At 44.3% G+C, this 27,387-nt stretch overlaps 1 protein-coding gene across 9 annotated transcripts in view; it reads right to left on the reverse strand.

Moving 5' to 3' along the window:
• The window catches only part of AGAP1 (ArfGAP with GTPase domain, ankyrin repeat and PH domain 1), a 327,099-nt gene that overhangs the window by 130,450 nt on the left and 169,262 nt on the right, over positions 1-27,387 (reverse strand). For all 9 annotated transcript variants that reach the window (XM_054515344.1, XM_036386314.2, XM_036386313.2 and 6 more), the window contains one exon: positions 1,684-1,788. In XM_054515344.1, coding sequence (XP_054371319.1) covers positions 1,684-1,788 — 105 coding nt within the window. The remainder of the gene's footprint in view (positions 1-1,683; positions 1,789-27,387) is intronic.

The raw sequence follows: 27,387 nt of genomic DNA on the forward strand, positions 1-27,387 counted from the left end.
CTCCATTGTCTGCCAGAGCAATGGAAAACTCACACGTGCACGGCCCTGCCAGAACAATGGAGCCTTTTCCAGAAGCCAGGAAGGGGCCAGGGCACACACAACAGCCTCCTCCTCGCTTGGTGAGCAGCACAATCTAAGGCACACTCAGGTGGCAGCTCCACAGGGAGAGCAGAGTCCATGCTTCCCTTCTGGGAGCAATGCCAACACACAAATCTGGGTGTTTCAGGGCTGCTTCACAGCAGAATTAGGCACATTTAGAGGCACTAAAATTGGGCAGAAAGACATGAACTCCATCACACAAAGGAGCAGTGAAAACCCTGCTCCAGAACACTAGGGCTGAGGGACAAGGTTTCTGATGGGAAGCAGCAATGCCTGGAAGCTACTTGTCATCTAATTTACCACATAATGTGTAAGAGACATGGACATCACATCAGAAACCAGAGCAAAGCATCATTATGGCAGGACCTGAGACCATAAAATCTCGTGTCAAGGCAGGGGAAAAGTGCTAATATGCCACAGACAGGGAACAGCAAATGGGGACAAGCACAGCATCAGCGTGGCCAGACACGGATGTGGCACTTGGGGACGTGGTTTAGTGCTGGGCTGGATGATCTTAGAGTGCTTTCCAACCTTAATGATTCTAGGGTTCCATGCTCCTCAGACACCACCAAGCTACAGCAGAAGTTTCCTGCCAGTTCCAGGTGCAGGTCTGTAAACCCCAGAATTTATAGAAAAGTCATCAAAGCCTTGATTTTCACTCCTTAATGAAAAAGTGACCAGGAGCTCAAGATGCCACCAATAGGCTTAGAAACAACTAGCCCTAAAAACATTACAGGTGGCAACCCTCTGATTTGCATGTGGGATGATGATAAAATACAAGATCAGGTATTATATAAAACCACACATACATGTATATATTTATATACTTGTATTTATTTTTATATATTTATATATGTAGGTGGATATTTCTATATATCTATATATCTAATATCCATATATCTCACATCTAGATCGATCTATCTATCTATCTATCTATCTATCTATCTATCTATCTATCTATCTATCTATCTATCTCTGTTTATATATATGTATAATATATATTTTACCTTGGTGAGGGTCACACCATGATTTCTGGGGTGGGCTAGTCCTGAGTGGGATCTCTGTGCTCCTTCCACCCCCAAATCCATACTAGGAATTGTGCCACACACTCTGAGGGACAGACAGCATCCTTGGGACAGGGACAGATGCCTCAACATGGAAAAGTTTTATGGAACATATTTTAATGGCTATGCCACTTCCAAAAAGCTGCTCAGAATTACTCCTGGATAAACCACAAGCCCTGCACACTGACAAAGACCTCTCCTCACTCTTTACTACACCTAGGAAACTTTTCCTTGTGAAACATTTGTTTTTTAACCCTGGGATCAACAACAAGGCCATGAAAGAAAATAAAACAGAAAATAAAGCAGGAAATAAAGGCTTTAAACAGTTCCAGCAGCCTCTTGGGATGCAGGGAAGCCGCAGTCCCAGTGGAGTCAGAGGAACTGGAGTGCGCTCAGACCTCAGGTGATGATTCTCTGAGAGGGAGGGGAATGAGGAGAGAGGAGGAAGCTCCCCGAGGCCCCACCAAGGCCTGGCTGACCCTGCTGCAGCGCTGGGGCTCCCAGGGCAGGGGGTACTCACGTGCAGGCTGGGGTGGTAGGTCAGCACGCCGTTGTCACACAGTGTCACGTACTTCTTCTTCCACTCCTTGTTCAGGGACTTGCCACTCCGCTTCAGCAGCATCCCCTGGTGGGGCACAGAGAGGGAGAAGGTGAAATGACAACACAAACCACACACAACTGCCTAAGACACAGACAGAGAGAAGAGGAACTGCCTTTCCAAATGAGCATTTTCAGACAGGCTTTTTCCTGACTCTCCCACAATGCACACTCCCTCCGCTGGCTTTGTCCAGTGGGTAGAAAAACCCTCTTTTTCCTTGAATTCCATGCCTCAGGAAAGCACATTTTAGTGTGACCCACAAGGATTCCTAGCTGATGAAGACACCATGTTCTGCATTTCCTTATCCTCTAAAATAAATGATTGAGCCCAGGTTGAGGAGGACTCTGCTGTGTGGCCTCTCCCTCCAGCATCTCCTGGGGATTCCATGCCCACACAAGAGCACACATCTGTGTTCTCATTCCCTCTGCACAAGGGTAACACCACCATGGAAACCCCTCACTGCAGCAAAAGAAACCTCAATCCCAGGCAAGAGTAACAAAACAGAACCAGAGCAAATACAAAGTGTTTCAAGTAAATCCTGGATAATTTAATGACAGCGGTGTGACTGGAGAAGAAAGGAAGTGGGCAAAGTGAATCTCCTTTCCACAATATTCAGTCAAGGATGAAGGACAACAATCACAGAATCCCAGAATGGTTTGGGTTGGAAGGGACATTAAAATCCAGTTCCAACCCCCAGCATGGGCAGGGACACCTTCCACTGGATCAGGTGGCTCCAAGCCCTGTCCAACCTGTCCTGGAACACTTCCAGGGATGGGGCAGCCACAACTTCTCATCAACTGCAAAGATTAAAAGTCATCGTTGTGTTCCTCCAGCAGACAGACAGACAGGAACTGCTACTGTACATTGGCCTGTTCTCAGCTGCAAAACCAAAATTCACTTTGAAAAGTAAAATACCGTGTGCTGTAGAACACTCCAGGTAGCAAATGAAGGATGCACTTCCTTAGGAAATTTTCATTTTAACCCAAGCCAGAAGGCAGTTCCTAATGGATCCAGACAGTGTTGTGGTTGTGCAAAGCCTTACTGGAATGTCCAGTGGAGATCCCATGCTCAGTACCCACCACAGGGACACAGTGACTGCTGTCACAGATCAAGCTCTGTGCAAAGCAGACACATATCCATTTCAATAAATCCCAATCAGGAATCCACCCAACACCAACTTCAGCTCCCTAATCCCTCTAAAACAAGTTTTTCCCTTCTCATGGTACAAGGCAATTAAAACAAAGGGAAAACAGAACATAGAAAGATACCCTACCAAGCACGGCGCTTCCAACTCCCATGGAGTCGTTAACAGTGTAAGCCTTGAAAACGAGTTCCACTGTTTGTTTTCCCATTCAACTTGCAGCTTTATGAAGTGATCCCTCTGCAGACCCTATCCCAAAGCCAGGAGGGGACACAGGTCAGCCCCAGTGTCAAGCAGAAGCCCTGCTCCTGGCCACACAGCTGGAGCAGAACTTCAGAGGAGAACCCTTCCCAACACACTCCACGGTGGGACCATGAAGAAAAGTTCTGCTGGACAATGAACAGCACAGGGATCCAAACTCCCAACTTTCTGCCTGCCTGTGGGTCACATGTCTGTATCTTTTTTTTTTTTGTTCTGCTCCTTGCTAGAACTCAAACTTTTTCAAGGAGAACGGGGCTTCTGAAACGCCTCCTCACAAAAGCTCCTGCTCATCCCAATTACTGCCTGCCGGCGCCTGGAGACGTTGTTTTCTTCTATTAAAAAATGAAAGCTTATTTCTGCCTTTGACTCTCCTGTTTGTCTATAGGAGGTGATCTGTCTCTTCACCTTTCTCATCTTTCATACCTCACCTGCAGCACAGCACTGGTGTTTAGGGGGACCCAATTCTAGTTAGTGCTGTGCTGAGGGGATCAAAAATTACTGTTTCCCTGCACTGGTTTGTTCTTCAGACCCTCTAATGGGGAAAAAGCAGTAAGGATCACAATGGGGAATTTTTTTTTCCTTTGCCTTCTTTTTTCAAGTTTTGAAGCCAGTAAAATGTACATATTTCATAACCTTTTAACTGTCCCTTTGCTATACAGAAAACATGTTATTACTTACATAATTTTCAATTTGTGTCAATTATAATCTCAATAAAGAGTAAAAAATCTATGACCATCATGATTTTTACTACTTAAAGTTTTGCTGCTATCTAAGTATGAATTATGACATTCTAGTTTTGGATCTAAATGAAGAAAATGATTCAAAATGAGGTTTTACCATGTTTTTAAAGCAGAACTCTGTGCTTTGATGTAAAAAAAAACCCAAACAAAAATCAACCCGCCCAGCTCAGAACTGAATAGGGATGATGGACCTATTTGTGCCTAGCTAACAAACCAGACTTCCCAATCCATTTTCTTCAGGCATTCCTTTGGCAAACAGAATCATTTTCACATTATGTGATAATTAAAAGTATCTTGAAGTACCTGGAGAGCAAACTGCTGTGAATACAAGGAGCTAACTTAAAGTGCTATAAAGCAAAGCAGCCCATATAAACCACAGTTTTTATCCCCAAGGCCACCACTTTGTGGTAATTTTATAGAATGGTCTGGAGAAATGGTCTTAGAATCAGAGTTTAGATCAGTTATAAATGCACTTTAATGTTAGCTACACGTAAAAAAAATGGCCCACATGACAGGAAATGTTATTTAAAAGAAATAACATTGCTTCAGTCACATTGTGGCTACATTTGAGTCACATCAGATCCTGTGCTGAGGAAATGAGATCCAGGGGTTCCTGCTGACCCCTGGTACCTCCAAGGCAATTCAGAGGCAGCTTGGGCACGTCCCCAGTCACTGCCAAACAGGTCCCCATGTACACACAGCACACTGGAAAAATCCCATTTCAGTCCCCAGGCTGGACAGTAAGAGCCTACATAAATCTTCTACTCCTAATACCAATTTTCTGGGTCTAAATAATCCCTGCCTCAAACAATTATTAATTGGATGATGCTATTTTCCCTAATTTCTACGAAATCTTTAATTTCTCACAGCCCTCCATGGGCAGTTGGGTGCAGCTCCAGAGCCTCCAGACTCAACACTAAGAATTTAACACCTCTGATTTCCACACAAACCGAGAAGAACTTCACACCTCCAATAGCTTTTTAGTTTGGTTTTTTTTTTACCACCTTCCCTCCAAAACTGCAATTCTGTGTTGAAGGGAGGAATGGTGAGTCCTCCAGCTTGTGGTTTGAAGCAGCTGGAGGAAAAAGGCTCCAAGTGGAGTGCACGGAGCTGAGTCCCTGGGTTTTGCTGGAGGATGCAGGGAGCGAACGGAGCCGGCTCTCCATTAGTAATGTGTGTGCTACATCTACTCCCAGGAGGTCATTGCAAGCCAAAAGCAATGTTAAGTGTACAAGCTTTAAATAACTTACAAAGTTAATGTAATGAATGCAAGTGTGATCTGAAATCCATCACTCAGTGGCTTGCTGTAGCCTCAAGCTGTGATAAAACACCACTCATAAATTTATATTAAAACTCTGTTCGATAGCAATTATTTACCAACAAAGATTTATTGATTGCATTTGCTGTTAGGGACTGGGGCCCTAACTGAGTCAATCAGCTTAGGCTGCTGAGCTCCAGGGCACCTGGGGAAGTTACAGACTGCCAGCAGGCTCTGCAATCCCAACATTACCGTGGGAGCAGGAGCAGCTAATGAAAAACCACCAGCCCCGGATTGATTGGAGCCAAGGTGGAGAGAAAACAACACACCCAGCACTGGTGAAGGGACCAGGGCATGTGGAACACCCAGCTCACCTGAATACACAGCAAGCAGCAAAATCTGGCTGCTCTGGGTGCCCTCTGTGAGCTCCAAACCTTGCTTGCTTAAATAACTCAGTGGTGAAACAATCATCAATTTGTTCTACTGAAATATTTTAGGTTTTAAATAGCAAATTATCAGCATTTCAAGACCCCTTGAAGTTGCTAAATGCTGCATTGAAGATGCTGGCAGGTGAGAGGCCTTAAAAATGGTTTTTGAAGTCAGCAGAGCCAAGATTGGACCTTCTGGAAAAGGAAATGTGGTACCTACAAGGCAGGGGTTGGAACTAGATGAGCTTCAGGATCCCATCCAACCCAAACCATTCCATGATTCCACTTTGGGTTCTATTTCCTTTCAGAAATTTAGCCCACTGCCATGGCTGAGGTGCAAACTCCTGCCAGCCTTTTGTTTCTTCTCCTCCCTAATTTTTAGCTGACCCCATATTGTTTCCCTGATGCTGTTCTGACAGAATGAAACAGGTAATCTCACACTTCATCATTAACAACATAAATTCCTAATTTTCCACTCAGGTCTGTAGCTCCCACAGCCATGATTAGCAGCTAGCACTGCTAGGAATTTTCTACAGCTCCTGTGCAACCTGCTCAGAAAAGAAGAACTCTCAGCCATGAAAAACCTCCTCCTTCAAATAACTCTGAAGGCAGCCACTCAGTCAGGATCACAAACTAATTGTTACATACTAATTCTGGCCAATAAAACACCCACTCCTGTGAATCTATTAATGTGGAGAACAAATGCAGGTGAAACCCCCAGGATTCAGTGACCAGCCAGCTCTGCACAGTCTGTCCAACATCACCTGATAATAAACAAGGGATTAATTTTTCAGTGATATTTTTTGCCTCCTGAAGATTTAGTTGTAACAGGTTTCTGGTGGTAAAGTCCATTCCTCAGCAGCTCAAACTGTTTCACCCCCAAACAATACCTGCATGCCAAAGGAAGCTTTTGGTAATGACTGAATCATTGATCCACAGAGAGTCAGAGAATCCCACAATCGTTTGGGCTGGAAGAGACTTTAAATTTCATCTCATTCTATCCCCTATCATGGGCAGGGACACCTTCCACTAGACCAGACTGTTCTGTCTTTAAACCTAAAATCCTCTACGGAATAAACTGTTGAAGATTCCCAGTGTATGGGGAATCCTTCCGTAAAAATGTAACTTGTTTTCTCAGTTTCCCAAACTTAAATCTTTTTTCCCCCCAGGAATTTAAGGGAATGCTGCTTGGTCTTTTGGTCAATGAGACATGAAGCTGGTTTAAGTTTTTATACTTGGAAACCTGTAGCAACCTTCTGATACTTAAAGGGGGCTTATAAAAAAGAGGGAGAGGGACTTTGGATAAGGGCCTGGAGTGCCAGGACAAGAGGAATGGATTCACACTGCAGAGGGAAATTGGGATAAATGGGATATTGGGAAGGAATTGTTCCTGTGAGGGTGGGCAGGCCCTGGCACAGGATGCCCAGAGCAGCTGTGGCTGCCCTGGATCCCTGGCAGTGCCCAAGGCCAGGCTGGATGGGGCTTGGAGCAGCCTGGGACAGTGGAGGTGTCCCTGCCATGGCAGGGGTGGATGGGATGGGGTGAGCTAAGAGGTCCCTTCCACCCCAAACTATTTTGGGATTCTATGACCTCTTACAGTAGCAGAGCACAACTGGGGACCAACTGAACAACAAAAAAAAAAAACAAAACCAAAAAAACCCCAAAAAAGGTTGCAAGAGCATGGAGTGGCTCTGAAGAGTTCTGAAAACAGGAGAGCTCAAACATTCTCCAGCTTCAGTATCTAACAATAACATTGCAAAAAAAGCCCTCCAAAAGCTTGTATGTTCTTACCACAGTTATGCACAAGGAAAACCCCTCCCACCTCCCTTAAAAACTGGCACAGCAGCAGCAGCAGAGTTTTGCTACAAAGACGCTCCCACACTGCAGAAACTATTCAAATTTATGTTCTGCACCTTTAGGAGGAAATGAAATCAGAACATTGCACCCAATTCTCTTCTAACACTCCCTAAACACCAGGCAGTGACTGCACAGCAGGTAATTACTCCATGAATGGTTACCTAATGCTGGGGCTCATCAGCCACGATTTCCATTTGAAGACAAAGAACAGAGAGGATCTATCACCTGACTTGGGGAGCAGAAGATAATGGCTTTGCTTAAACTTGAAGGACAATCAACCTGCAACTCGTTATTTTCCAAGCTCTCTGCACACAAGCTACGAAAGAAAATTAGAAAGATGTACTGAAAAAAACCCCAGTGCTGATTAAGCAACTCTTACAGTTCATCACAGCACCAGCAAGGAAGACTGCCACCAAAGGACAGCCCCCAAATTCCTGCAAGGAACAGCAGCACTAAGGACAAACTCAGTGGGAAGAACAAACTTAGCTGCATCTCACTGTTACTGCTTCTTTATTTTTAATCCCAGAATGGCTGGAAGGGAGCTGAAAGACCATCTCATTCCACCCCCTGCCATGGGCAGGGACACCCTACATGATCCCAGGCTGCTCCAAGCCCCATCCAACCTGGCTGCTCCAGTATTTCAGCCTCTGGATCTTGCCAACACAGGTGATGCACGAATTCCTCCAACTCTTCTTGAGTTCTCCTTCAGCTGGCAGCTTTGGGACTCTTTCCTCAGCCCTTCTTTATGACTATTTCTAAAATGAGACTAAAGTCAACAGCACATTTCAAACTCTACACTTACAGCCACCATACCACCTTCCTGTGGAGCTGAACATCCAAGTGTGTTACAAAATGCAATCAGGTTTTTAAGGGACTGGCACATCCATTGTATTTGCTGGGAATGCCCCAGGCAGGAATGATGAATCTGACTCCATGTTCTCAGAAGGCTAATCTATTATTTTATAATACTATATTATATTAAAGAATATTATACTATACTAAAGAATACAGAAAGGACACTTACTGAATGCTAAAAATGAAAAATAATAATAATGCAAACTTGTGACTCTCTCCAGAGTCCTGACACAGCTTGGCCCTGATTGGCCAAAGAGCCAAAACAACTCCCAGCAGAATCCAGTGGAACAATCACCTGTGGGTAAACAATCTCCAAACACATTCCACATGAGCACAGCACAGGAGAAGCAAATGAGAGAAGAATTGTTTTCCTTTTCTCTGAGGCTCCTCAGCTTCCCAGGAGAAAAACCCTGGGTGAAGGGATTTTATCAGAGAATGTGAATGCTACACACATCTTTCATTCTAACCCCAGTTTACCTCTCTGAACAGGACACAGCACAAGAAAATCACATTATTTTCCTGCCTTGCAGTAGTTTCTGCCTCTGTTGCCTTCCAAGACTTATTCTGCTTACTCTGGACTGCTAAAAAATAGGAAAAAAAGGAATCCCAGCCCTTAATAATCTCCAGTAGTTGGTTTATTAACCCCTTGGCACTGGCAGCTGTGGTTTCCCTGACACCAGTGAAATGCACTTGGATGCAAATCATTACCTTGGGCAAAGGAAAAGCAGCGTTGGGAAGAGAGCAAACACCACTGTGGGAAAGGCTCTGGGAATGGCTGAAGGGGCAGGCATGAAAAGGGAGCCCCAAAACATTGACTTCTCCCAAGAAACAAACAGCCTTGGGTGGGTGGAGGAAAACAGGGACTCTTCGTGCAGGCATGACCACTCCTAGGCGGAGGATCTGCTTCTCCTCACAGGAGCACTCCCCAAAATTCTCTTTATCATGTTTTATATAAAGTAGGGATTTGGCTGGGGGAGCGGAAAAGGGAGAAAAGCCATGAAAAGCTTAAAACCCAATTTTAACTTTCTCTCCTGACACTATAGTGTTTCCATAGAAACATCAGGAAGACCACTTAAGAGCAGCTTTTTTTTTTTTTTTTTTTTTTTTTTTTTGTAGCCATGTTTGGCACCATACCCCTCCCTTGGCCAACCTATTATTTCACAAATGGATGCTTTCTGCAGCCCCGTTCTGTGCAGGCTCCGATGGAAAAGGGGGGGAAAAAAAAGAAAAAGAAGCCAGGATCTTTAACCAGTTCCCTTGTGGTCCCCTCCCTTTTTTGTTGGTAATATTTCTGTCGTTCTGCCGGGGCTGGATGGTACAAAGGGTTACACTTTAATTGAGCTGTCAGCATCTCCAACAATCCTATAAAACTCCGATTATGCACGGCGGGGTTAGTGACACACTTGTTATTGTGGATGCCCTATTTGCTAAACCCGGGCCCCCCCCCCCACAGGTCACCTCACCCAGGCGACCTTCCTGTCATTAGCCTCGTCTATTCCTACCTCACCGCTGTGAAAATCACACAAGGAAAGGCTTCAAAGCCCTTGCCAGGACTGAATTCGACCAGGAGCTAATCACCCACAAATCCAGCTCAAATGGCAATAATTGGCTAAACTGCTCACCTCTCCAGAGCTCAGCAGTAATTTGGGATAATAAAGAAAAGAATTATTCAGCTAACTGCCCTGAAATGTATGCTTTGTGACCGACACACTTCACATTTTAATAATGATGGACACAAAATCCAATTTAATACAGCATCGGCTGAATAACAAACCCAAGAATGCTGGCAGGAAAAAAAAAAAAAAAAGTGTGTGCGTGTGTGTTCTTTTTTTTCCTTAAACTGTGTTCCATGTTATTGTACAGAAAGGATTCACACTTCGTGTCAGGAAATTTTGGGACCAAAAAGGCCTTCAACAACCAACCTCAGAAACTCTGCTCCGTAATGGGATTTTGAAATTTATTTTAAATTTTTTTAAATCAAAAGGAGCATCCTCCTTGAAAAATAAATTTTGCTGAACAGTTATACCTCTGGTCCTCAAACTTTTGTAGGGTAGGAGAAAAAATATCCTTTAAAAAAAAAAATCTGCATTAGAAGGCCACCTTCTTCATAATTCTGATTAACAATATTTCCTGATTGCTCCATTTTTCTAGTTTTACACCTCGTCCTTTGGTCAAGGACCATCAGCATCAATGACCCCACCAAAGAAAGGTCTGCCAGGACACACTGAACTGGTTCAACACTGCAGAGATCAGAGAATCCCAGAATGGTTTGGGCTGGAAGGGACCTTAAACCTCATCTTGTGCCTGCCATGGGCAGTGACACCTTGCACTAGGCCAGGGTGGGTGAGCAGGGCCCATCAGGATGCTCCAGCACTCTTCCATCCACACAGCCTGCTCCCTTTCCTCCAAGCTCTCCCAAGACTAAGAGAAAAAAAAGGAAAACAGATGAAATAGGCATTCCTGGTGGTGTTCCTGAGATGTGCAGCTCCCCCAGAGGAATGAAGGTGCTGATGGTCCTTCAGAGATGCACTCAATGTATGCTGGGCACTGTCCTCTCATCATTATAGCAGGAAACAAATCAGGAACCTAGTGAGGAAAAATGCTTTTCCTACTGGATCCTGCTTCCTGGAGTTCATAAAATCATGTTTCACATTCTCAAAAGAAGCTGCAAAAAATGTAAATTCCATCTTCAACATGAGGGAAATACTTTAAGAAATGCAGAACATGCCAAGACACACAGGACAACTGCATGAAGAGAGCTACAAGCACATCCCTCTGCTGCTTGCTGAGTGTGTGAGCAGTCATGGAGCCAGAGAGATTAGAAAAATGATGATTTGCCTACTGCTGCAGCAGAGACACAACTTTTTAAACAACTCTTTTCACAACATAAACAACTGTTTGCTCTTTCTTCTTACGAATCAGTCAGTACTTCATCATCTGAAAACAAAATCATTTTGGCTTCAGCTGGGAATACAGAAAAATGTGCAGCTAATTCACTCAAAAGCCTTCTGGTCTTGGCCAAGGACCATGACTTGAGTCACACTGGAGAAGACCTTTGGCAGGGTGTAAAATTTGGCTCAAAAACCACCCCCACACCACCTCAGCTGGTTGGGGTGTGTGTGCAGGGTCAGGATTTGGGCTGAATGATCCTCATGGACCCTTCCAGCTCAGAATATTCTGTGATTTGATGCTTCTTTTACACCAAGGCATCTCCACATCTCCAACACCTCCCTGAACCCAGGGAAAACCTATCCAAGGCCATTTCCCAGGATTTAAGGGTACAACCTAGAGGCAGCTTTCAAGTACAGGTTCTTCACCCCGTGTTCTTAAATTGTTACAGCAAAAAGGCAAAGTGACTGCTGTGAGAAGCAGAACTCGCCCATTTTTACCACAGAAGTGTTATAGAAATTAGAGTTAATAAAACAAGAGACATTGCCAGTGCCAGTCAACTGCAAGAACTTTTCTGAGAAATTACAAATCAATGCTTTTGACAAGGTTATTATCAGGATTCCTGAAGTAATAGCCTGAGACACCCCAAAATTTGGTTTTTGTTATTTAATATTCTTCTTCTGAGAAGAAAAGGTTTTTGTCCTGGCCTGCCTTGCTTTATATACAGCACTCACTCCTCCTCTCCCCCACTTCCCGAGCTTAGCATTAATCAGGGCAATTTCAAAATAAAGGATTCTGCATATTGTGTCAGCAAGTTAAAAATTGTAATATTGTTTTAATGTTAAAATCACTCCAGATACAATACTTCCTGTGTAGTGTATTTCATGGCTCATTTGCTTCAACAGATATTAAGCTTCAGTCAACAATTAACTACTGACACCTTTATTTATTTATTTTTTTAAACCAAGAAGATTTAGCAGAAGAGCTAAAAGCACAGCTTGGATTTATTAGATGGATGCTAATTTGATGTCACCAGTTTATTTCATTTCTATCAAGTATCCATTCTTGTGAATGATAGGGTCACTCAACCCACATTTCTGATGAACTGAAACCCAGATTTGAGCACATCTTTCAGCCCAAAAATTGCTGCAAAAGTACGCCAGTTTAAAAGACCATTTGAACTGTTAATTGTCTATCACTTACCACACCAGATCATTCCCAAACACAGCCAATGTTTAAATGGGGTTTTGGACTTGGCACTTGTGGTTTTCTGCAAGGACCCCACTGGCATTGCCTTCAGCCTGGCTCCACCTGCAGTTTCATGGTGCTACCCCTGGGACAGAAGCCAAACCATCCCATTCCTGCATCAAAGGCATTTCCATGGTGACAGCAGCAAAATCAAGCTCTCATCAGAAGACTTTACCTCTCTCTGTCCAATCCCCATCAGAGGGATGCAGAATCCTGGAATGCTTTGGCTTGGAAGGGTCCTTAAACACCATCTACTTCCAACCCTTCCAAGAGATGTGAACCCAAGCCATATTTTGCACTTCATGAGGCATTTCCATCTCTCAGAAGCCTAGGGACACGATTTTGGATCACTGGCTTGTACCCAAATGATGTCAGGAACACAGTGTGACACCAGCCAGGGAGATCTGGCCCCCAAGTCCAGAGCAGCAGAATTAACAGGATGTTGTAAACATCTTGTAAACATCTTTGTAAACAACTAAACCCACTTGGAAATCTCTACTCCTAGAGAAAGCTGAGCTATAGTTCAGTGGCCAAGTGTGATGCACCACAAAGAGTGACAGACCACGTTCCACTCTGAGCATTCCTGGAAGGACACCTGGGAGATGTTTCTGGAAGAAATTTTTCCCTGGTTTCCCCACATTTCTCCCTGCAAAGCCGTGAATTTCATCATGTGTGATCTGTAAGGCAGAACACAGGTTGCCCTGGGAATTTACTGCACTGGTCACTCAGCTTTTTAATGTTTTAGAATACTCAGCAGTGACAGCAGATATGGCAAAGACTGATATTACATGCTATCTGTTTATTAGGACTTATTCATCTATTTATTAAGACTATCTGTTTATTAAGATTTATTCCTCTGTTTATTAAGACTTATTTAAAGGAGTCACAGAATCCCAGAATGGGATTAAAGCTCACCCTGTCCCACCTCCTGCCATGGCAGGGGCACCTTCCACTATCCCAGGTTGCTTAGAGCCCCATCCAACCTGGCCTTGGGCACTGCCAGGGATCCAGGAGCAGCCACAGCTGCTCTGGGCACCCTGTGCCATTCTCTGTGCCACCCTGCCCACCCTCACAGGGAACAATTCCTTCCCAATATCCCATCCATCCCTGCCCTCCTTCAGCTTAAGGAGTCAATCCATAAGTTGTTAAAGCAGAAAAACTCAAAGATGTTTCCACAATCAAAGATATTTGTTCCTTCCCAAAATCATGGAAAGATGCACACTTTATTTCCCTTTAAAGAGTGGTCTCACACACATGTTGATCCCTCAGTTTTAACCTCATTAATATTTCAGAGGGAGAGACAACAAGAGCAGAAGCTGCTCCAGAGGCTACGGTTGTTTTACGACAGAGTATCCCAGATCCAAGTGGCTTGCAGGCAACACAGACAAACACCACGTTCAGAAAAGGTAATTTATAAAGCTCATTTATGGATTTCTCTCTGCAGTTACTTGGCTGTGGACTAGGCAAGCTGTAAAATGTTGGAGACAATCTCCCTCAAAAAAAAAAAACGCAACAGAATCCATTATTTATTAAGTGATCAGCCGTGGAGCAGACGAAAGACTAATTTTTAACCACCTTTCCCAACTTCCTATAGATAAAGAACATGTTTGTAAAGACAAGAAAATGAAATAAATATATATATATATAAATAAAAATGCAAGGTACCCAGAGTGCAGCTAATGGGATTTGACGCTGGCTTTAATTTTAATGAAGAAAGTTGCCAGTAGCAACAAAACTGTCAGCAGCAGCCAAGCACCATTAATAAAGACCCAGACAACATTAGTGGCACGGCAACAGTACAAAAGGTTCCCCCCGGTTCATGCTGTGCTAAATTGGCTGCCCAATTTTTCTTAAGTGTCCATACTATTTAGAAGACAATTTATTAATTTTTGTCATCCATTGTCACTTGACAGGCCATCATTTTGCATCCCGAATTTGAGATGAAAACTAATTGAAAAGACTGGCAGTATTTATGAGGGGTATTATTTGTCAATTATGGCTGCTGATGATCCCAGGTCCTACCAACTTTAACACCCCGTGCCTGGGTGGTGTCAGCCGGACCTTTTTTGATTTTTTTTGGTCATTTCCATGTTAGTTCTAGGAAAGTGACAAAAAGCAATGATAAAATCAATTCAGCAAACTCGTTAAGGAACAGGGGCCCATCAATCCCTGCTCTGAAATCACTGCAGTGGGGGAAAAAAAAGCACTGGTGTGGCCTGGGGAATCACAGCTTTCCAGACACCTTCCAAGGAAAAATCCCCATCTCTTTGTTCCCTACAAGCAGGACACATTTTCAAATACTCCATAATTGAAATTAACCCTGCAAATTTACCCAGGCTGCCTGAAAGGGAAGGTTTTACTCTCTTCTCACTGCCCTTAAACTGCTTCTCTGCAAGTCTGAAGGCCTGAAATGCCCTGAAATTCCTAAATGCAAGGAGTCACAGAAACACAGAATATTCTGAGCTGGAAGGGACCCACAAGGATCAGAGTCCAGTTCTTTCATTCCAGCTTATTTTACTGAAAACTCTTGCCCAGCCTTTCAGAAAGGATCTCCTGCTTCCCACCTTCACATACCTTAAACAATGATACAAAACATCACAAGAAAACCCCAATGTTAAAACAGCAAAGAAAATGAGGTTACACCACCCATCTCAAGCCTTTTCTGGTTCCACCACCCGTGGTGGAGCCCAGGGTGAAGCAGCTGTGCCCTGTAGGCCATGGTGGGGCTGAGATCCACCTGAATCCCACAGAAAACCCCACACCAGAGCAGGGAGATGCCCAAAGGAACCTCTGGACACATGGGAAGCTCCTGCTGGAGCAGGGTCCTGGCAGGACCCATGGAGAGAGGAGATCACCCTGGAGAGATCCTGAAGGACTGACCCCATGGATAAAGGGACCCACAGTGGAGAGATCCTACAGGACTGACCCCATGGATAAAGGGACCCACAGTGGAGAGATCCTACAGGACTGACCCCATGGATAAAGGGACCCACACTGGAGAGATCCTACAGGACTGACCCCATGGATAAAGGGACCCACAGTGGAGAGATCCTACAGGACTGACCCCATGGATAAAGGGACCCACACTGGAGAGATCCTACAGGACTGACCCCATGGATAAAGGGACCCACACTGGAGCAGTTCCTACAGGACTGACCCCATGGATAAAGGGACCCACACTGGAGCAGTTCCTACAGGACTGACCCCATGGATAAAGGGACCCACACTGGAGCAGTTCCTACAGGACTGACCCCATGGATAAAGGGACTCACAATGGAGCAGTTCCTACAGGACTGACCCCATGGATAAAGGGACCCACACTGGAGAGATCCTACAGGACTGACCCCATGGATAAAGGGACCCACACTGGAGCAGTTCCTACAGGACTGACCCCATGGATAAAGGGACCCACACTGGAGAGATCCTACAGGACTGACCCCATGGATAAAGGGACCAGATGGTGAAGGATCTCTCCCTACCCTTATCCCAACCTATGAGCCTGTTTCCTAAGTTTTAAAAGGCTACAATATTTATCTCTTTCCACCTTAATTCTCTATTTAGCATCAGTAAATCTTAGTATTGATTTAAATATGGATATTCTTTAACTTGTCCTGTAACATACTCCACTTGCTTCTGAAGATCTGAACACTTGAAGATCACAGCTAAAACCTGATTTAAACATTCCTTTAGGTACAAAGCACATAAATTCCTTTACTAAAAGCAATTAAAAAGCCTGAAACTTTCATCTACCATACCAAGTTTTCTCTAATACATATAGCAAAATGGGCATTAAGGGAAAAAAAATGCATTTTCAAAAGAAAAACTTAAAACTACAACTACACTAACATATATTTATTAGTCTCTATTTAAATAATAGTTTTTTCTATCTCTATTTGCAATATACTGTTGATTAAATAAAAAATCCAGCGACAATTAAACAAAAAGAATTTTCTTCTATCAGAAAACCAAACATGTAAACACGAGACAAACCCAGCTGAATCCATCCCATTAATCCACACATGTTTTCCAGAAGACACTGCCAGCTTTGCCTTAAAAAAAATAATTCAGGGATAGAATTGCCTCATCTCTTACATTTCAGAGGCAAATTCAAAGCAAAAGCTTTTTCCCTGCACTGTTTCCTAGAATAAAAATAATGTGCTTTTAGTTACCCTTCTGCATGAGGTAACACCATCCAAGGTTGATGTTCATTTGCAATATAAATCCTCAACCTGGAAAACATTTTGGCACAGCTCTTACATCAGGGATGATAATTATGTTCTTTCCTTCCACTGCATTCATGCTTGGCTTCCCTCACTCTCAGAACACACAACTGAGTGTCTCTTTGCTCCCTCTGGATCACCTCCAGTGGCAAGATGCAAACCCAAAGCTCTGAGGAGCTCCATGTCCCCTTGGAGCCACCTCCAAAGGTGGAGATTTCACAGCCCCTTCAGATATTTGCTCCAATACTGGAACCTGGTGGGAAATAACACTTTTCTGCATCTCTAATTGGAATTTCTCCTGCCCCAAACGTGTCACAGACTCCCTTCCTCCATCCTTCCTATCAATTAGCAGGGAGGTACACAAGAATTTGCCTTCCTCTGCAGGGATGAGGTGCACATCCTGCACAACTGAGGAGCTTCACCAACCACACCCATCACAGCACAGCAGCTGCAGGGCTCTGTGACCCACTTGGACAACCTAGAAGTTATCCCAAACTGGAACAGCTTCATCCTGCCATCAGCAATGTCTTTTATGCAGTTACACTGTGCCATCTTAACTCATATGTTACTAATTCAACTTCCAGGAAGATCCTAGAACGGGGTAGGTGTGCACACAGAAGCTTGAATCCCTAAAGAACTGTAGCCAAACTAAAAATGAATATTGCTGCTGAAATGCCAAAGAAAGAGGAAAACTTTACCAGGCTATTAAAGAGAGCACAGAAGAATAATGCTTTATGTATTTTCAAAAAGAATCAAGCCTTCCTGGCACTGAGAAACCTGAGTTCCATTTCCTAGTGCTGACACTGAGATTAAGGAGAACCAGAGCTCATTCCAAGCTGGAGTCGATGCCGTAAGACACAGGAGTCTTCATCTCCAATTCAAACACTCCAGATGAAGGCAAAACACACAGACTTGCTGGGGAGCCTTGTTCTCCTGCAGCAGCCAAACCTGTCTACAAACCCACCCCAGTGCCACGAGCCTACTGCAAACACAGCAAGTAAGGTCCTCTCCCCAGAGCAGCCAGAGAAGGACACAGCTTTGAGGGAGGATAAATCTGACATCCCAGTCCCCTTCTGACGGGGTCTCTGGTGTCAAGATGACCCCGAGGTGTTTGAAAGTCTCTTTTTCCCAGCCCTGAGACCAAAGAAGAAGAATTCCTTGACTCTTGTTCTCAAGGTTGTTTATTTTCTGTTATCTCTTCCATTCTTTCTCTGACCTGCTGAGATCTGTCCAGCAGGTCAGGTTGTGGCACAGTGACTGCCTTGGGGCGGTGTTAACTTTTTATACTAAGAACTACGTGTACTTTATTTACAATAATTTTCCAATACTTATCACCTATGTTAGGCAGTCTGTCTCTACTCTAAACCAATTCAAAAGTGCCACCATCACAGCAGAAGATGGAGGACAAGAAGAAGAAGGAGGAGAGGAAGGACAGGACATGCCCAGATTCCTCCATCTTGCCTCCCCATTCTAAAAACTCCAAAATTCTACATTTTCACCCTGTGATAAGTTCATTAACATTCTACACAAACTCTTGTGGTTTGTAACTCCTCACACAAAGTTGGTAATTGTTTCCATGGGCTAAATCAAAGGCACAGGTGTTTGTGACTCTGTGCCAAGGTCTCTGAGCCCCCTGCCAGGGTCTGGAGTCCTCCAGGGCAGCCAGAGGGATGTCCTGGCTTCTGACACCCTCCATCCACCTCAACAGGCAGGAACTCGACACCTTTCACAATCCTGATGCTTTTAAGATACGTGGCTAAAGTTTCTCCCCTACTGCAAGCAAACCAGCTCAGCCCACAACATAAAGGTGATAAGGCCACCAAAAGAAAACAGAGCAAAACCTAATTTATCTTCCCGGTATTGTCAAGGTGAATTAGATGGCAGAAGAAATTAAGGGTCCTTTGTCAGCATCCCAACTTTCTGGAGAAATGCCCCATTCCTGTGACTAAATCCACCTTTGTAAGCTCTTTGTTGGGAAGTGTCAGTGGCGGATCAGCGCCGGGCAGGGTGACGGGCGCACAGAAGCCGGGCGGGAGCTATCGGGGCTCCGATCTGGAGCTCACCTCCACGTTAACTCCTACGGCTAATTCATCATCCCACCACGACAGCCCGGCTGATTGGGATCCTGGCAGGACAATACAGGCCCAGGCTGACCACCAAAGCCCAGCCCAGGGGAGGAGGGGCTGACGGGCACGCCATGGAGAAGGCCTGAGATAAGTGCTGGCTGTCAGCGCAAGGACAAAGAAGGGCAGGCCCTGGGGAGAGAAAGGAGATAAAAAAAAACCTCGACAACTGCTTTATCTGATGAGGGTTATGGCTAATTAATTATAAACTCAATTACCTAACCCTTACTTCAGCAGTCTCTATTCATTAAGAGATAAAACCTGACTGACTGCTAACTTTCCCTTGCACACCCGCACGCACAGCACGCCGGATTCGGGTTTGCACCCTTTGCCCCACGATTCCTTCAAAAAGCTCTGCAAAAGCCTTGTCCCTGTCTGTCAACTTTGTGCTGGCAGGATGAAGATTCCTCCTTTCTTTCCTTCCCCCCTGCCACCCAAGGCACCCTCTGTGGCGCCATGGGAGGGCCAGGCCTCCATGCTGTGCATTGGCATTTAAAAGCAAAGCCCTGGCATTAAACAATGGGCATTAGGGACATCAAAGCCCCCTTTTCACACCAACTCCCTGCTGCCTCCCCTGGCTTCTGATCTGCTTCACATTTCCAACTGAGCTTTTAATTTTGGGTGCTAGAAGCTTGGTGGAGCAGCTCAGCAGCATCAACTGAACGTGATTCTTCCAAAGTTTGAAGGTACCCACAAAAATGAGAACCATGAACTCTAAAACCCCTCAGCCAAGCTGAGGCTTGCTAATAACACGAGCTGAATTTTGCATGTAAGGTAACAAAAATGTCTGTTCTATCACTGCTCAGATTCCAGCCGCGTTCCTGCCGTGCTTGGCCTCTCCTCCAGCTCGAGTTCTTGCCCCCATGCCTCGTGCTTGACACAGGCTCAAACATCCCTGTGGAATCAATGCTGCCCATTAAAGGAAGGCTCCTCTTAATCTCTTTCCAAAGCTGCAGACCTGTCTTGCTCCCACCTTTTGAATCCACGGATATTCTCAAATCCACGTTTTTCTTTGGCTGCCCTTTGCTCTGGCTTTTCCATTTTTACAGGATAATGTTCTTTACTCACATATTTTAAAGAGAGAGGTCTCATCTATATGTGTGTGTGTATATCCATAATTATCCGTATTTCTATGAAACAACAAGGTGATGACACTCACATGATGCCCCACATCAAAACTTTTTAAAGAATAATTTCTTCCACTCTGTAGAACAAGGGATCCCGCTCTGGGTCTGTTTCTCACATTTAGTCCTGCTTCAAATCCCTGTAAAGTGTATTAATGACCCTAGATTTTGGTTCATTCATGGTGTGTGGCCTTTTAGGTCACTTTTCCATAATTTATATGCACCAAATGAAATAAGACAACACAGTTAAATAATCAGGCTGGGCAACATACATTATTTAAGCCCTTCACTGCAAAGACATTATTATTATTATTATTATTATTATTATTATTATTATTATTATTATTATTATTATTATTATTATTATTATTATTATTATTATATTTTGGCCTCGATTATGATGATTATTATTGTTTTTCAGTCTTAGTATATGGTCTTGGTTACTACCTTATTCAACAGGATTTATTTTACTAACACTCAGGGTTTTGGACTTCAGTGATGTGGTCCAATGGTTCACTTCACTCCTGTGATGCTTAGGTGTGGCAGTGCTTTTCTGAAACCTGTTCCAGCATTTGGTTCCCTTTCTCCTTTGTCCTGCTGATACCTCAGGCCTTCCTTACATCCCACCTTGCTCAGCTCCATCTTTCAAGACTTCCCAAAGAAGATAAAAATATGTTGTTATACAAACTTTACAGAGAGACTTTGTCACTCTGTAATTTAACAACTTTTGTCTCATGATTTTAAAGTGTATCACAAAGACAAATTCAGCTATAATTAAAGGCTGTCCACTTTGATGGAGCCTTTCAAAATCTGAAAATAAAAATTCTTAAACACCATAACCCCATGGAGCAGACAACTCATCCTTGTTGATCTTCTAGATAACATGACAAACAATAATATCACTCACCCTGAGCTCTTGTGCTATTCTGAATATCAACTCCATACCTTCCCTCACCACAACCAATTCCAAATCCAATTCATATTCACTTCCTTGCTCCCCTTTTCCATTAAGTTGGAAGGCTTATGCCATGCTTTTATGGTTGAGTTCTTCCCACTGAAATTTCCTGATAGATCCCTGTGATCTTCTGAACTTCTTTTGAACTTCCTTGGCAGCACACACCACACTGCAACATCACCCACATCTGAATCACCCTGTGTTGTCTCTACCTCCTCTGACCAACAATTCTGAAGATATTCCAAAATCACAGAATGGTTTGGGTTCAAAGGGATCTTAAAGATCATCTCCTTCCAACTCCCTTGCTCCATTAACAAAGTTTTTAGATCAATCCTATTCCCTGCAGCTCTCACTTAATCCTTCACCCAATAAATGCAATTACAGGTGATTAGTATACTTTGAATAAAAATAAAGTTTTCTGTTTGCATTCTGAAATATTAAGAAGGTCTGCACTGGCTTTATTTGGAGTTCTTTATCTGAGGTTGCCAAGGTAGCTGATACCTCTGGTCAAATCCCAAACTCTAGCTGCTGGGAAAGGCAGATTCACCCATCCCCTTCCCTTTGTTTCCCATAATTGGAACAATGCCATGAAATCCCTACAGCAAAGGAATGAGGGTGCACCAAGCCACAAATCAGAAGGTCTCATTTGCTTCCAAGCTGCCTTCCACCACCCTTCTCCCTCTTTTCTGGGGCTGTAACTCTTCCCTGTTTTGACACGAGCACAAGTCCAGCTGTGCTCTGACCTCCCTCCTCAGCAACGTCTATGGAGGAGTTCACTGCTCCCTTTTTATCCAGCTTTGCTACAAATAATGACCATTTTGAGTCTCTTCCCCTATACATATTCACTTTTATGTACTCCTATAACTTTTTATCTAAAGGAAGATGATTGTACTTTCAACAAATTACAGCTTAAAAGAAAGAAACAGGAACATTAAAAAAACTCAATGCCGTTTTCCATCAACAATTCCACGCAGCTCCTTAACTTAAAAATATAAACTAGGCTTGAAACAACCCCACACTCTGCAAAAACTGTCCTCTCAACTGCCTTCCCATCACACCAAGAGGATTAGGGAAAAAAAGGAAGACTTGTCCCATTCATCAATAGAGGAGTTATTCATCCGAAGTTTATTATCTCAGGTAATTTGATCAATACACTTCACCTTTATAGTCCCGTTGTCCTTGTGAGCAAAGCATTTTGCCTTTTATAGTGAGCTGGTTATTATGAAGGCTATTCACAGGGAAATTCTCTGCAGTTAAAAGTTTTTCCAATTAACTACATTTAACACCACTGAAGCCATAAAGCGGCGGTTCCATCTCCCATCGTTGTTGTCGGAGTGTGGCGGTGCTCAGGAGGCAGGCAGAGCACATTTGGCAAAGACATCCACCAACACTTTGGGATGGCAGTCAGGGAAGGCCTGCCAGCCAACACAGAAAGACTTTTTCAGTGCAGAGTCAGGAGTGTGCACCACAAAAAAAAAATCATAAAAGGTGGATCAGTAGGAAGCCTTGAGAAAATCACAGAGAGGCGCCTCAGCCCTTGGAATGCTCCTCAGATCAATCCTTCTCCTTCCAGGCAGTGTCAGAACTAACTCCTGGAATGGTCTGGATTGGAAAGGACCCCAAAGTTCATCTGGTTCCACTCTCCTGCCATGGGCAGGGACACCTCCCACCAGAGCAGGCTGCTCCAAGCCCCATCCAGCCCAGCCTTCCTGTGTTCCCTCCTGAGTTTTCTCAGCCCAGAACTTCCAGAGAATCACAGCATGTGAGGACAAATTCCCTGATGTCCTCTGGCTTAGGTTCTCCAAATCCCTCACCCCACACATGAGCTGCCTCCTCCTCACTTCCTAACCCTCACAAAGGACAGGGCAAAAGGCTTCAAAACAGAAGCAAAACACCAAATTCTCAGGGATCAGCTGTTCTAAGGAGAGAAACCACTAAAAACTCACTCGAAAATAAAAAATTATTATTCCTTGTGAGATATCCTCAGAACAAACTAGTTCATTAAACTCGTATCAGCACTTGTAATTGGCCCTTGTTGGCCAATAGAAGGAGACATTTGCAACTTTTCCCAGGAAATTATATTCTAAATCCTTCATAAGGTGGACCTTGTCCTTTTCTGAGGAAACTTGATAGCAGTCTTTAGTATTCACTGGCATAATTAGGACTGCAGTTAATTTCATTAAATTCTCTTGCTGCTAAATGAAGCAGATTATGAGACATCTTTTATTGCAAGGCATGAAATTACAGCCTGTCAGCTGCCAATGGTAGAGTAAAACTAATGAATTACAGGGTAAATAACACCAGAATTAACCAGCCAATTTAACATAGCAGAGAACAAAGTCATTTTTACTTGGAGCCACCACTGCTGGGATCCCTTTCAGCTGAAAGGGAACCAACCTCAAATCCAAATAACCAGGAAAGCCACGTTTCTTGGGCAGCAATGTTAAAAAACCAACACTGCCAAGAAGCTGGGAGAAAATTGGTCAGATAGGTACAGAAAGGCATCGCTAAAATATTTAAATTGTGCTATGTCCAAGTAGTTTGTGCTGATGTATTATCCTTTACCCAGCCCAGGAAAAAGGGCAGGGGAGCATTAATTTGTTGCTATTATAACTGGTTTAATGGGGCCAGCTCTTTGCAGGCAGCACGAGACACAATCCCCATTAATGAGGGACAGACACACTGTGGGCAGATAATTAAAGGAAAGGGAAAGCAGGTGCCACCAGCCACTTCCATCTCCTACTCCTGTCCTTCCAAACCTCTGGTACAGGGCACAGGAGGTGCCTCCTCCCTGCACAGCAGCCCAGGCCACTCTCCCTGCCTGGAGGGAAGGATGGATGCCCCTCTGAGCAGGAGCTCCCACAGTCAAGGACTCTTCCCAACACACTCCTCCAGCCTGTCAGGCTGTTGGACACACACAGATTTTTGGGGCTCAGGAGAGAGATTTGCTCTGCATAGGTTGGTGTCTCACCCCCACACCACCTATTTTTAAAATTGCCTTAAATTATTCTTATTATAGACTTTTATTTAACCCTAGTTGTAGAAGGAACAAACCCCTTCTCTGCTCTTACATGGAAGTCTTGTTATGTGGAAACAGAGGCTGAAGAGAAGAATGGCAAAGTGCTCATCCCCACTCAAACAAAGGAAGATACCTGAGTGCCTGGACAGCAGAAAGATTCCCACAGCCCTGGCTATAAAAACCCAATAAACCCAAGGTAAATGTAAATAAAGCTTTCATCTCAAATGAATGATCTCACTTTTCTGCAAGTAACCCAAGGATTGTTTTTCCTACAGCACGTTTCTCTGTCTCCAGGGAACAGAGTCAAGGTACATCAGGGGTCAGCAAGGAAAAGGTGCAGGGAGACAGAAAGCCCCTGTTATCAAAAGGGCTGATCATTTCCTCAGTTTAGCAAGCATTTCAGATCTGTCATCAGGCCTACACCAACAAAAAGGGTTAAAAAATAGTGCTTCTGCTGCATTTCCAACAGGTTTCTGAGAGACACCACCTCAAGTCACCTTTGCAACCTTTTAGAGTTTTAAGTTCAACATCAGCCAAGTTTGATGGAGGGGCAGGAACACCAAAGGGGTGTTCTGGCAGGTTTGGTGAAGTTTCATGTGTGCTTTCAAGACTGAAAATCCCTGTGGTAAACAGACTGCAGCTAGAATACTGTGCTGGAGGATGGAGCAGGAGCCCACCTGCACTTGGTACCAGCATAGCACACATTGTTTCTATCTCATAGGTGAGGCAAGGTAAAAAAAACTCATGCAATTTATCTTTCTAGTGGAAAGTGTTCCAGGGGGTGGAATGAGATGAGCTTCAAGGTCCCTGCCAGCCCAATCCATTCTGTGATTCTATGTTTGACTTCTGCTTTTAACAGAAAACCCAGAGATGCTCACTGACCTTCAAAATAAAATAAATTTACATTTAAAACTCCAAATGTAAATCTACAAACCCTACCTAGAACAACTAAAAGCAAACAAAAGGAGAACCACAGAGCAGAATTTGTGAACACCTTCCACTGTAAGGGTTGCCCCAAGCCTCAGCCATCCTTCACCTCCACGCTGAAGCTTCACCTCCATCCTTGTGTCCATGCTGGGGTGGGAAAAGGAGAGAGCAGGAGCCAAGGGAAGCAAAGCAGGCACTGAGCACTGCAGAGTGGCAAAACAGCAAAACTCCTGTGCCACCACTGCTGATGCCACTCCAGAGCGCTTTGGGACAGGACACCAGCACCATTCAGAGAGGCTGGAGGAGAAATTACCTATGCAAAAAAGCATTTTTGGCCAAAGAGCAAACCTGATTTTAGAAGTTCCTGTCCATGTTGAGAGCTCAGGAATGGGGTTTCCTTGGCATCCAGGTTCTCCTAGCACACACACATGTGTTACACAGGAAAGTTTGCTGCTCCCTGGAGCTTCTGTCCAGCAGCACCCAGCTCACCAGACCCCTTCTCCCAGCATGTCTGAGACTGGTCCTGCCCTGCAGTCATCCCCAGCCCATGCAGGTCCTTCCATCACTCCAGGCAGAGATGCTGCCTCTCCTAATTTCCTCTTTCTTTACTCTCTGTGGTTTCAAATTCCCACCCTATTTCAGGCAAACTTTTTAAGACCTCCAGAACCACTCTGGACCACCACTGATGCCTTGCCTCCAGCAGAGGGAAGCTCAGCAGTTTGACAGCATGAATGCATCAGCTCCAGGGGTATTTCTGAGCTCTACAGACCAGAGCTCCAGGAGTGATCAGCTGGAACCAGCTCCAGGCACCAACAAGGAGCTCCAGAGGCACCCAGGAATCAATCATGCTGCTTCCTGCTTGGAGACACCAGCACCTCTGGGGACTACTGGGCCACCTTCTCAGAGACCCTCAGGATTCCTGATTACTGAGAGCATCACCTGGTTTTTATTCTCACTTCCCATCTCCTTCAGAGTCTTTGGTCATTGTTTTCCCTCCTCCCTCTCACCTGTTTAGTACAGACAGATTTTGCTTCTCACAGCAGTACAAGTTTCCATTTGAGCTCTGTCCCTCCAGTTCTGTTTTCCATCCTACTGTCATTGTCCCCTCTTCTCTTCCCACCAAAGCCCCTTGTGTTTGTCTGCTTCAGGGAGCTTGGAATCCCTGTGCTGCACAAACAGGCAAGAAACCTCTTGCTTCATTCAAAACACCACATCAGCATTAAAAAGTGTCACTTAATTGGAGCTAAGTGTGACTTAATCTGTAGCAGGAATTACTCAGAGCAATCACTGTGCTGCAAGATTAGAGCACCAACAGCAGTGATTGTGCACCTATTATTTCTCAGCTACAAATACAGCATTGCCATGAATTCCCAACTCACAGCAGCATTTGCTGCACGAAGGGCAAATTCATAAAATGATCCCGAGTAGTTCCTTGCCTTACATCAGCTTAAGCAAACACAAAATGTCAATGCTCAGAATGCTGGGCACACTTCAGCACTGGAGGGATGCACATCTCTCCTGCCACAGCAGGAAAGGGTTGTGCAGCTCACCTGCCTGACACAGCACAGGAAATCTGAAAATCTGCGTCCTTCAGGAGATCTGGCTCACACAAAAAGTCAACATACACATAGAATTCCAGATCTTCACACTCAGACTTGAGTATTTGTTTAACATGAAACACACCAATCATACATATCTTTGCACTTAGTTTGCATCCTTAAGAAGAGTTTTCATCCAGTTTGCTCAAAGCTCAGCTTTTAGTCAATGATTTCCAGTGCATCTCTCCCTCCACATAAAATTGTTTTGTTTTTAATTTGGCTATGAAACAGCCTGTACAGTTTTGATTCCTACAGTGATGATACCTGCCACCTTAAACAATCCCTGCTCTCAATTCTCCTCCATTCCAACGTATTGCTCACTTCAGACAGCATAATTTCTAAACAATTCAACCACTTTGGTAATTTTAGTTGATTTTTCTTTCCAATACCTCCCGCACTTGAGGATTTCTTAATTTCCCTCCCCCCAAAATACTCACAGAGAAGAGAGCATGAGATGTTAATCTAGCTCCTTGATTTGTAGCAGTTCTGCACTTCTCTACCCAACCATTTAAATGCTGTCATTCATAATAGGGTGATATACTGTACTATAAACCCTTTTGCAAATGGTACGTCTTGGTATTTTTCTTTTGTGACAAAGACTCATATTAGTTATAAAGGGGGAAGAAATGCACTCAGAGCTCAGATCTACCTACATCATCTCACTGCTCAACAGCCTCTCCCCTTCTTTAAAAGAAAATCCACACCCTCTTCCTTAAAGCAAACCGAAATCACTAAGCTTTTATTTTCCTGGTAGAGAACGTTCCGTGGTCTGACAGCCCCCGGAGGTCAGCAGCTTCCTCCTGTAGCATTAATCCTGAAACCACACAATCCCAGGCTGGTTTGGGTTAGAAGGGACCCTAAAGTCCCACCCTTGCATGGACAGGGACACCTTCCACTGTCCCAGGTTGCTCCAAGCCCTGTCCAACGTGGCCTTGGACACTTGCAGGGTCCCAGGGGCAGCCACAGCATGTTTGAGGCTCATG

Source organism: Molothrus ater, chromosome 7 (genome assembly GCF_012460135.2).
Source record: "Molothrus ater isolate BHLD 08-10-18 breed brown headed cowbird chromosome 7, BPBGC_Mater_1.1, whole genome shotgun sequence".
Lineage (NCBI taxonomy): Eukaryota > Metazoa > Chordata > Aves > Passeriformes > Icteridae > Molothrus > Molothrus ater.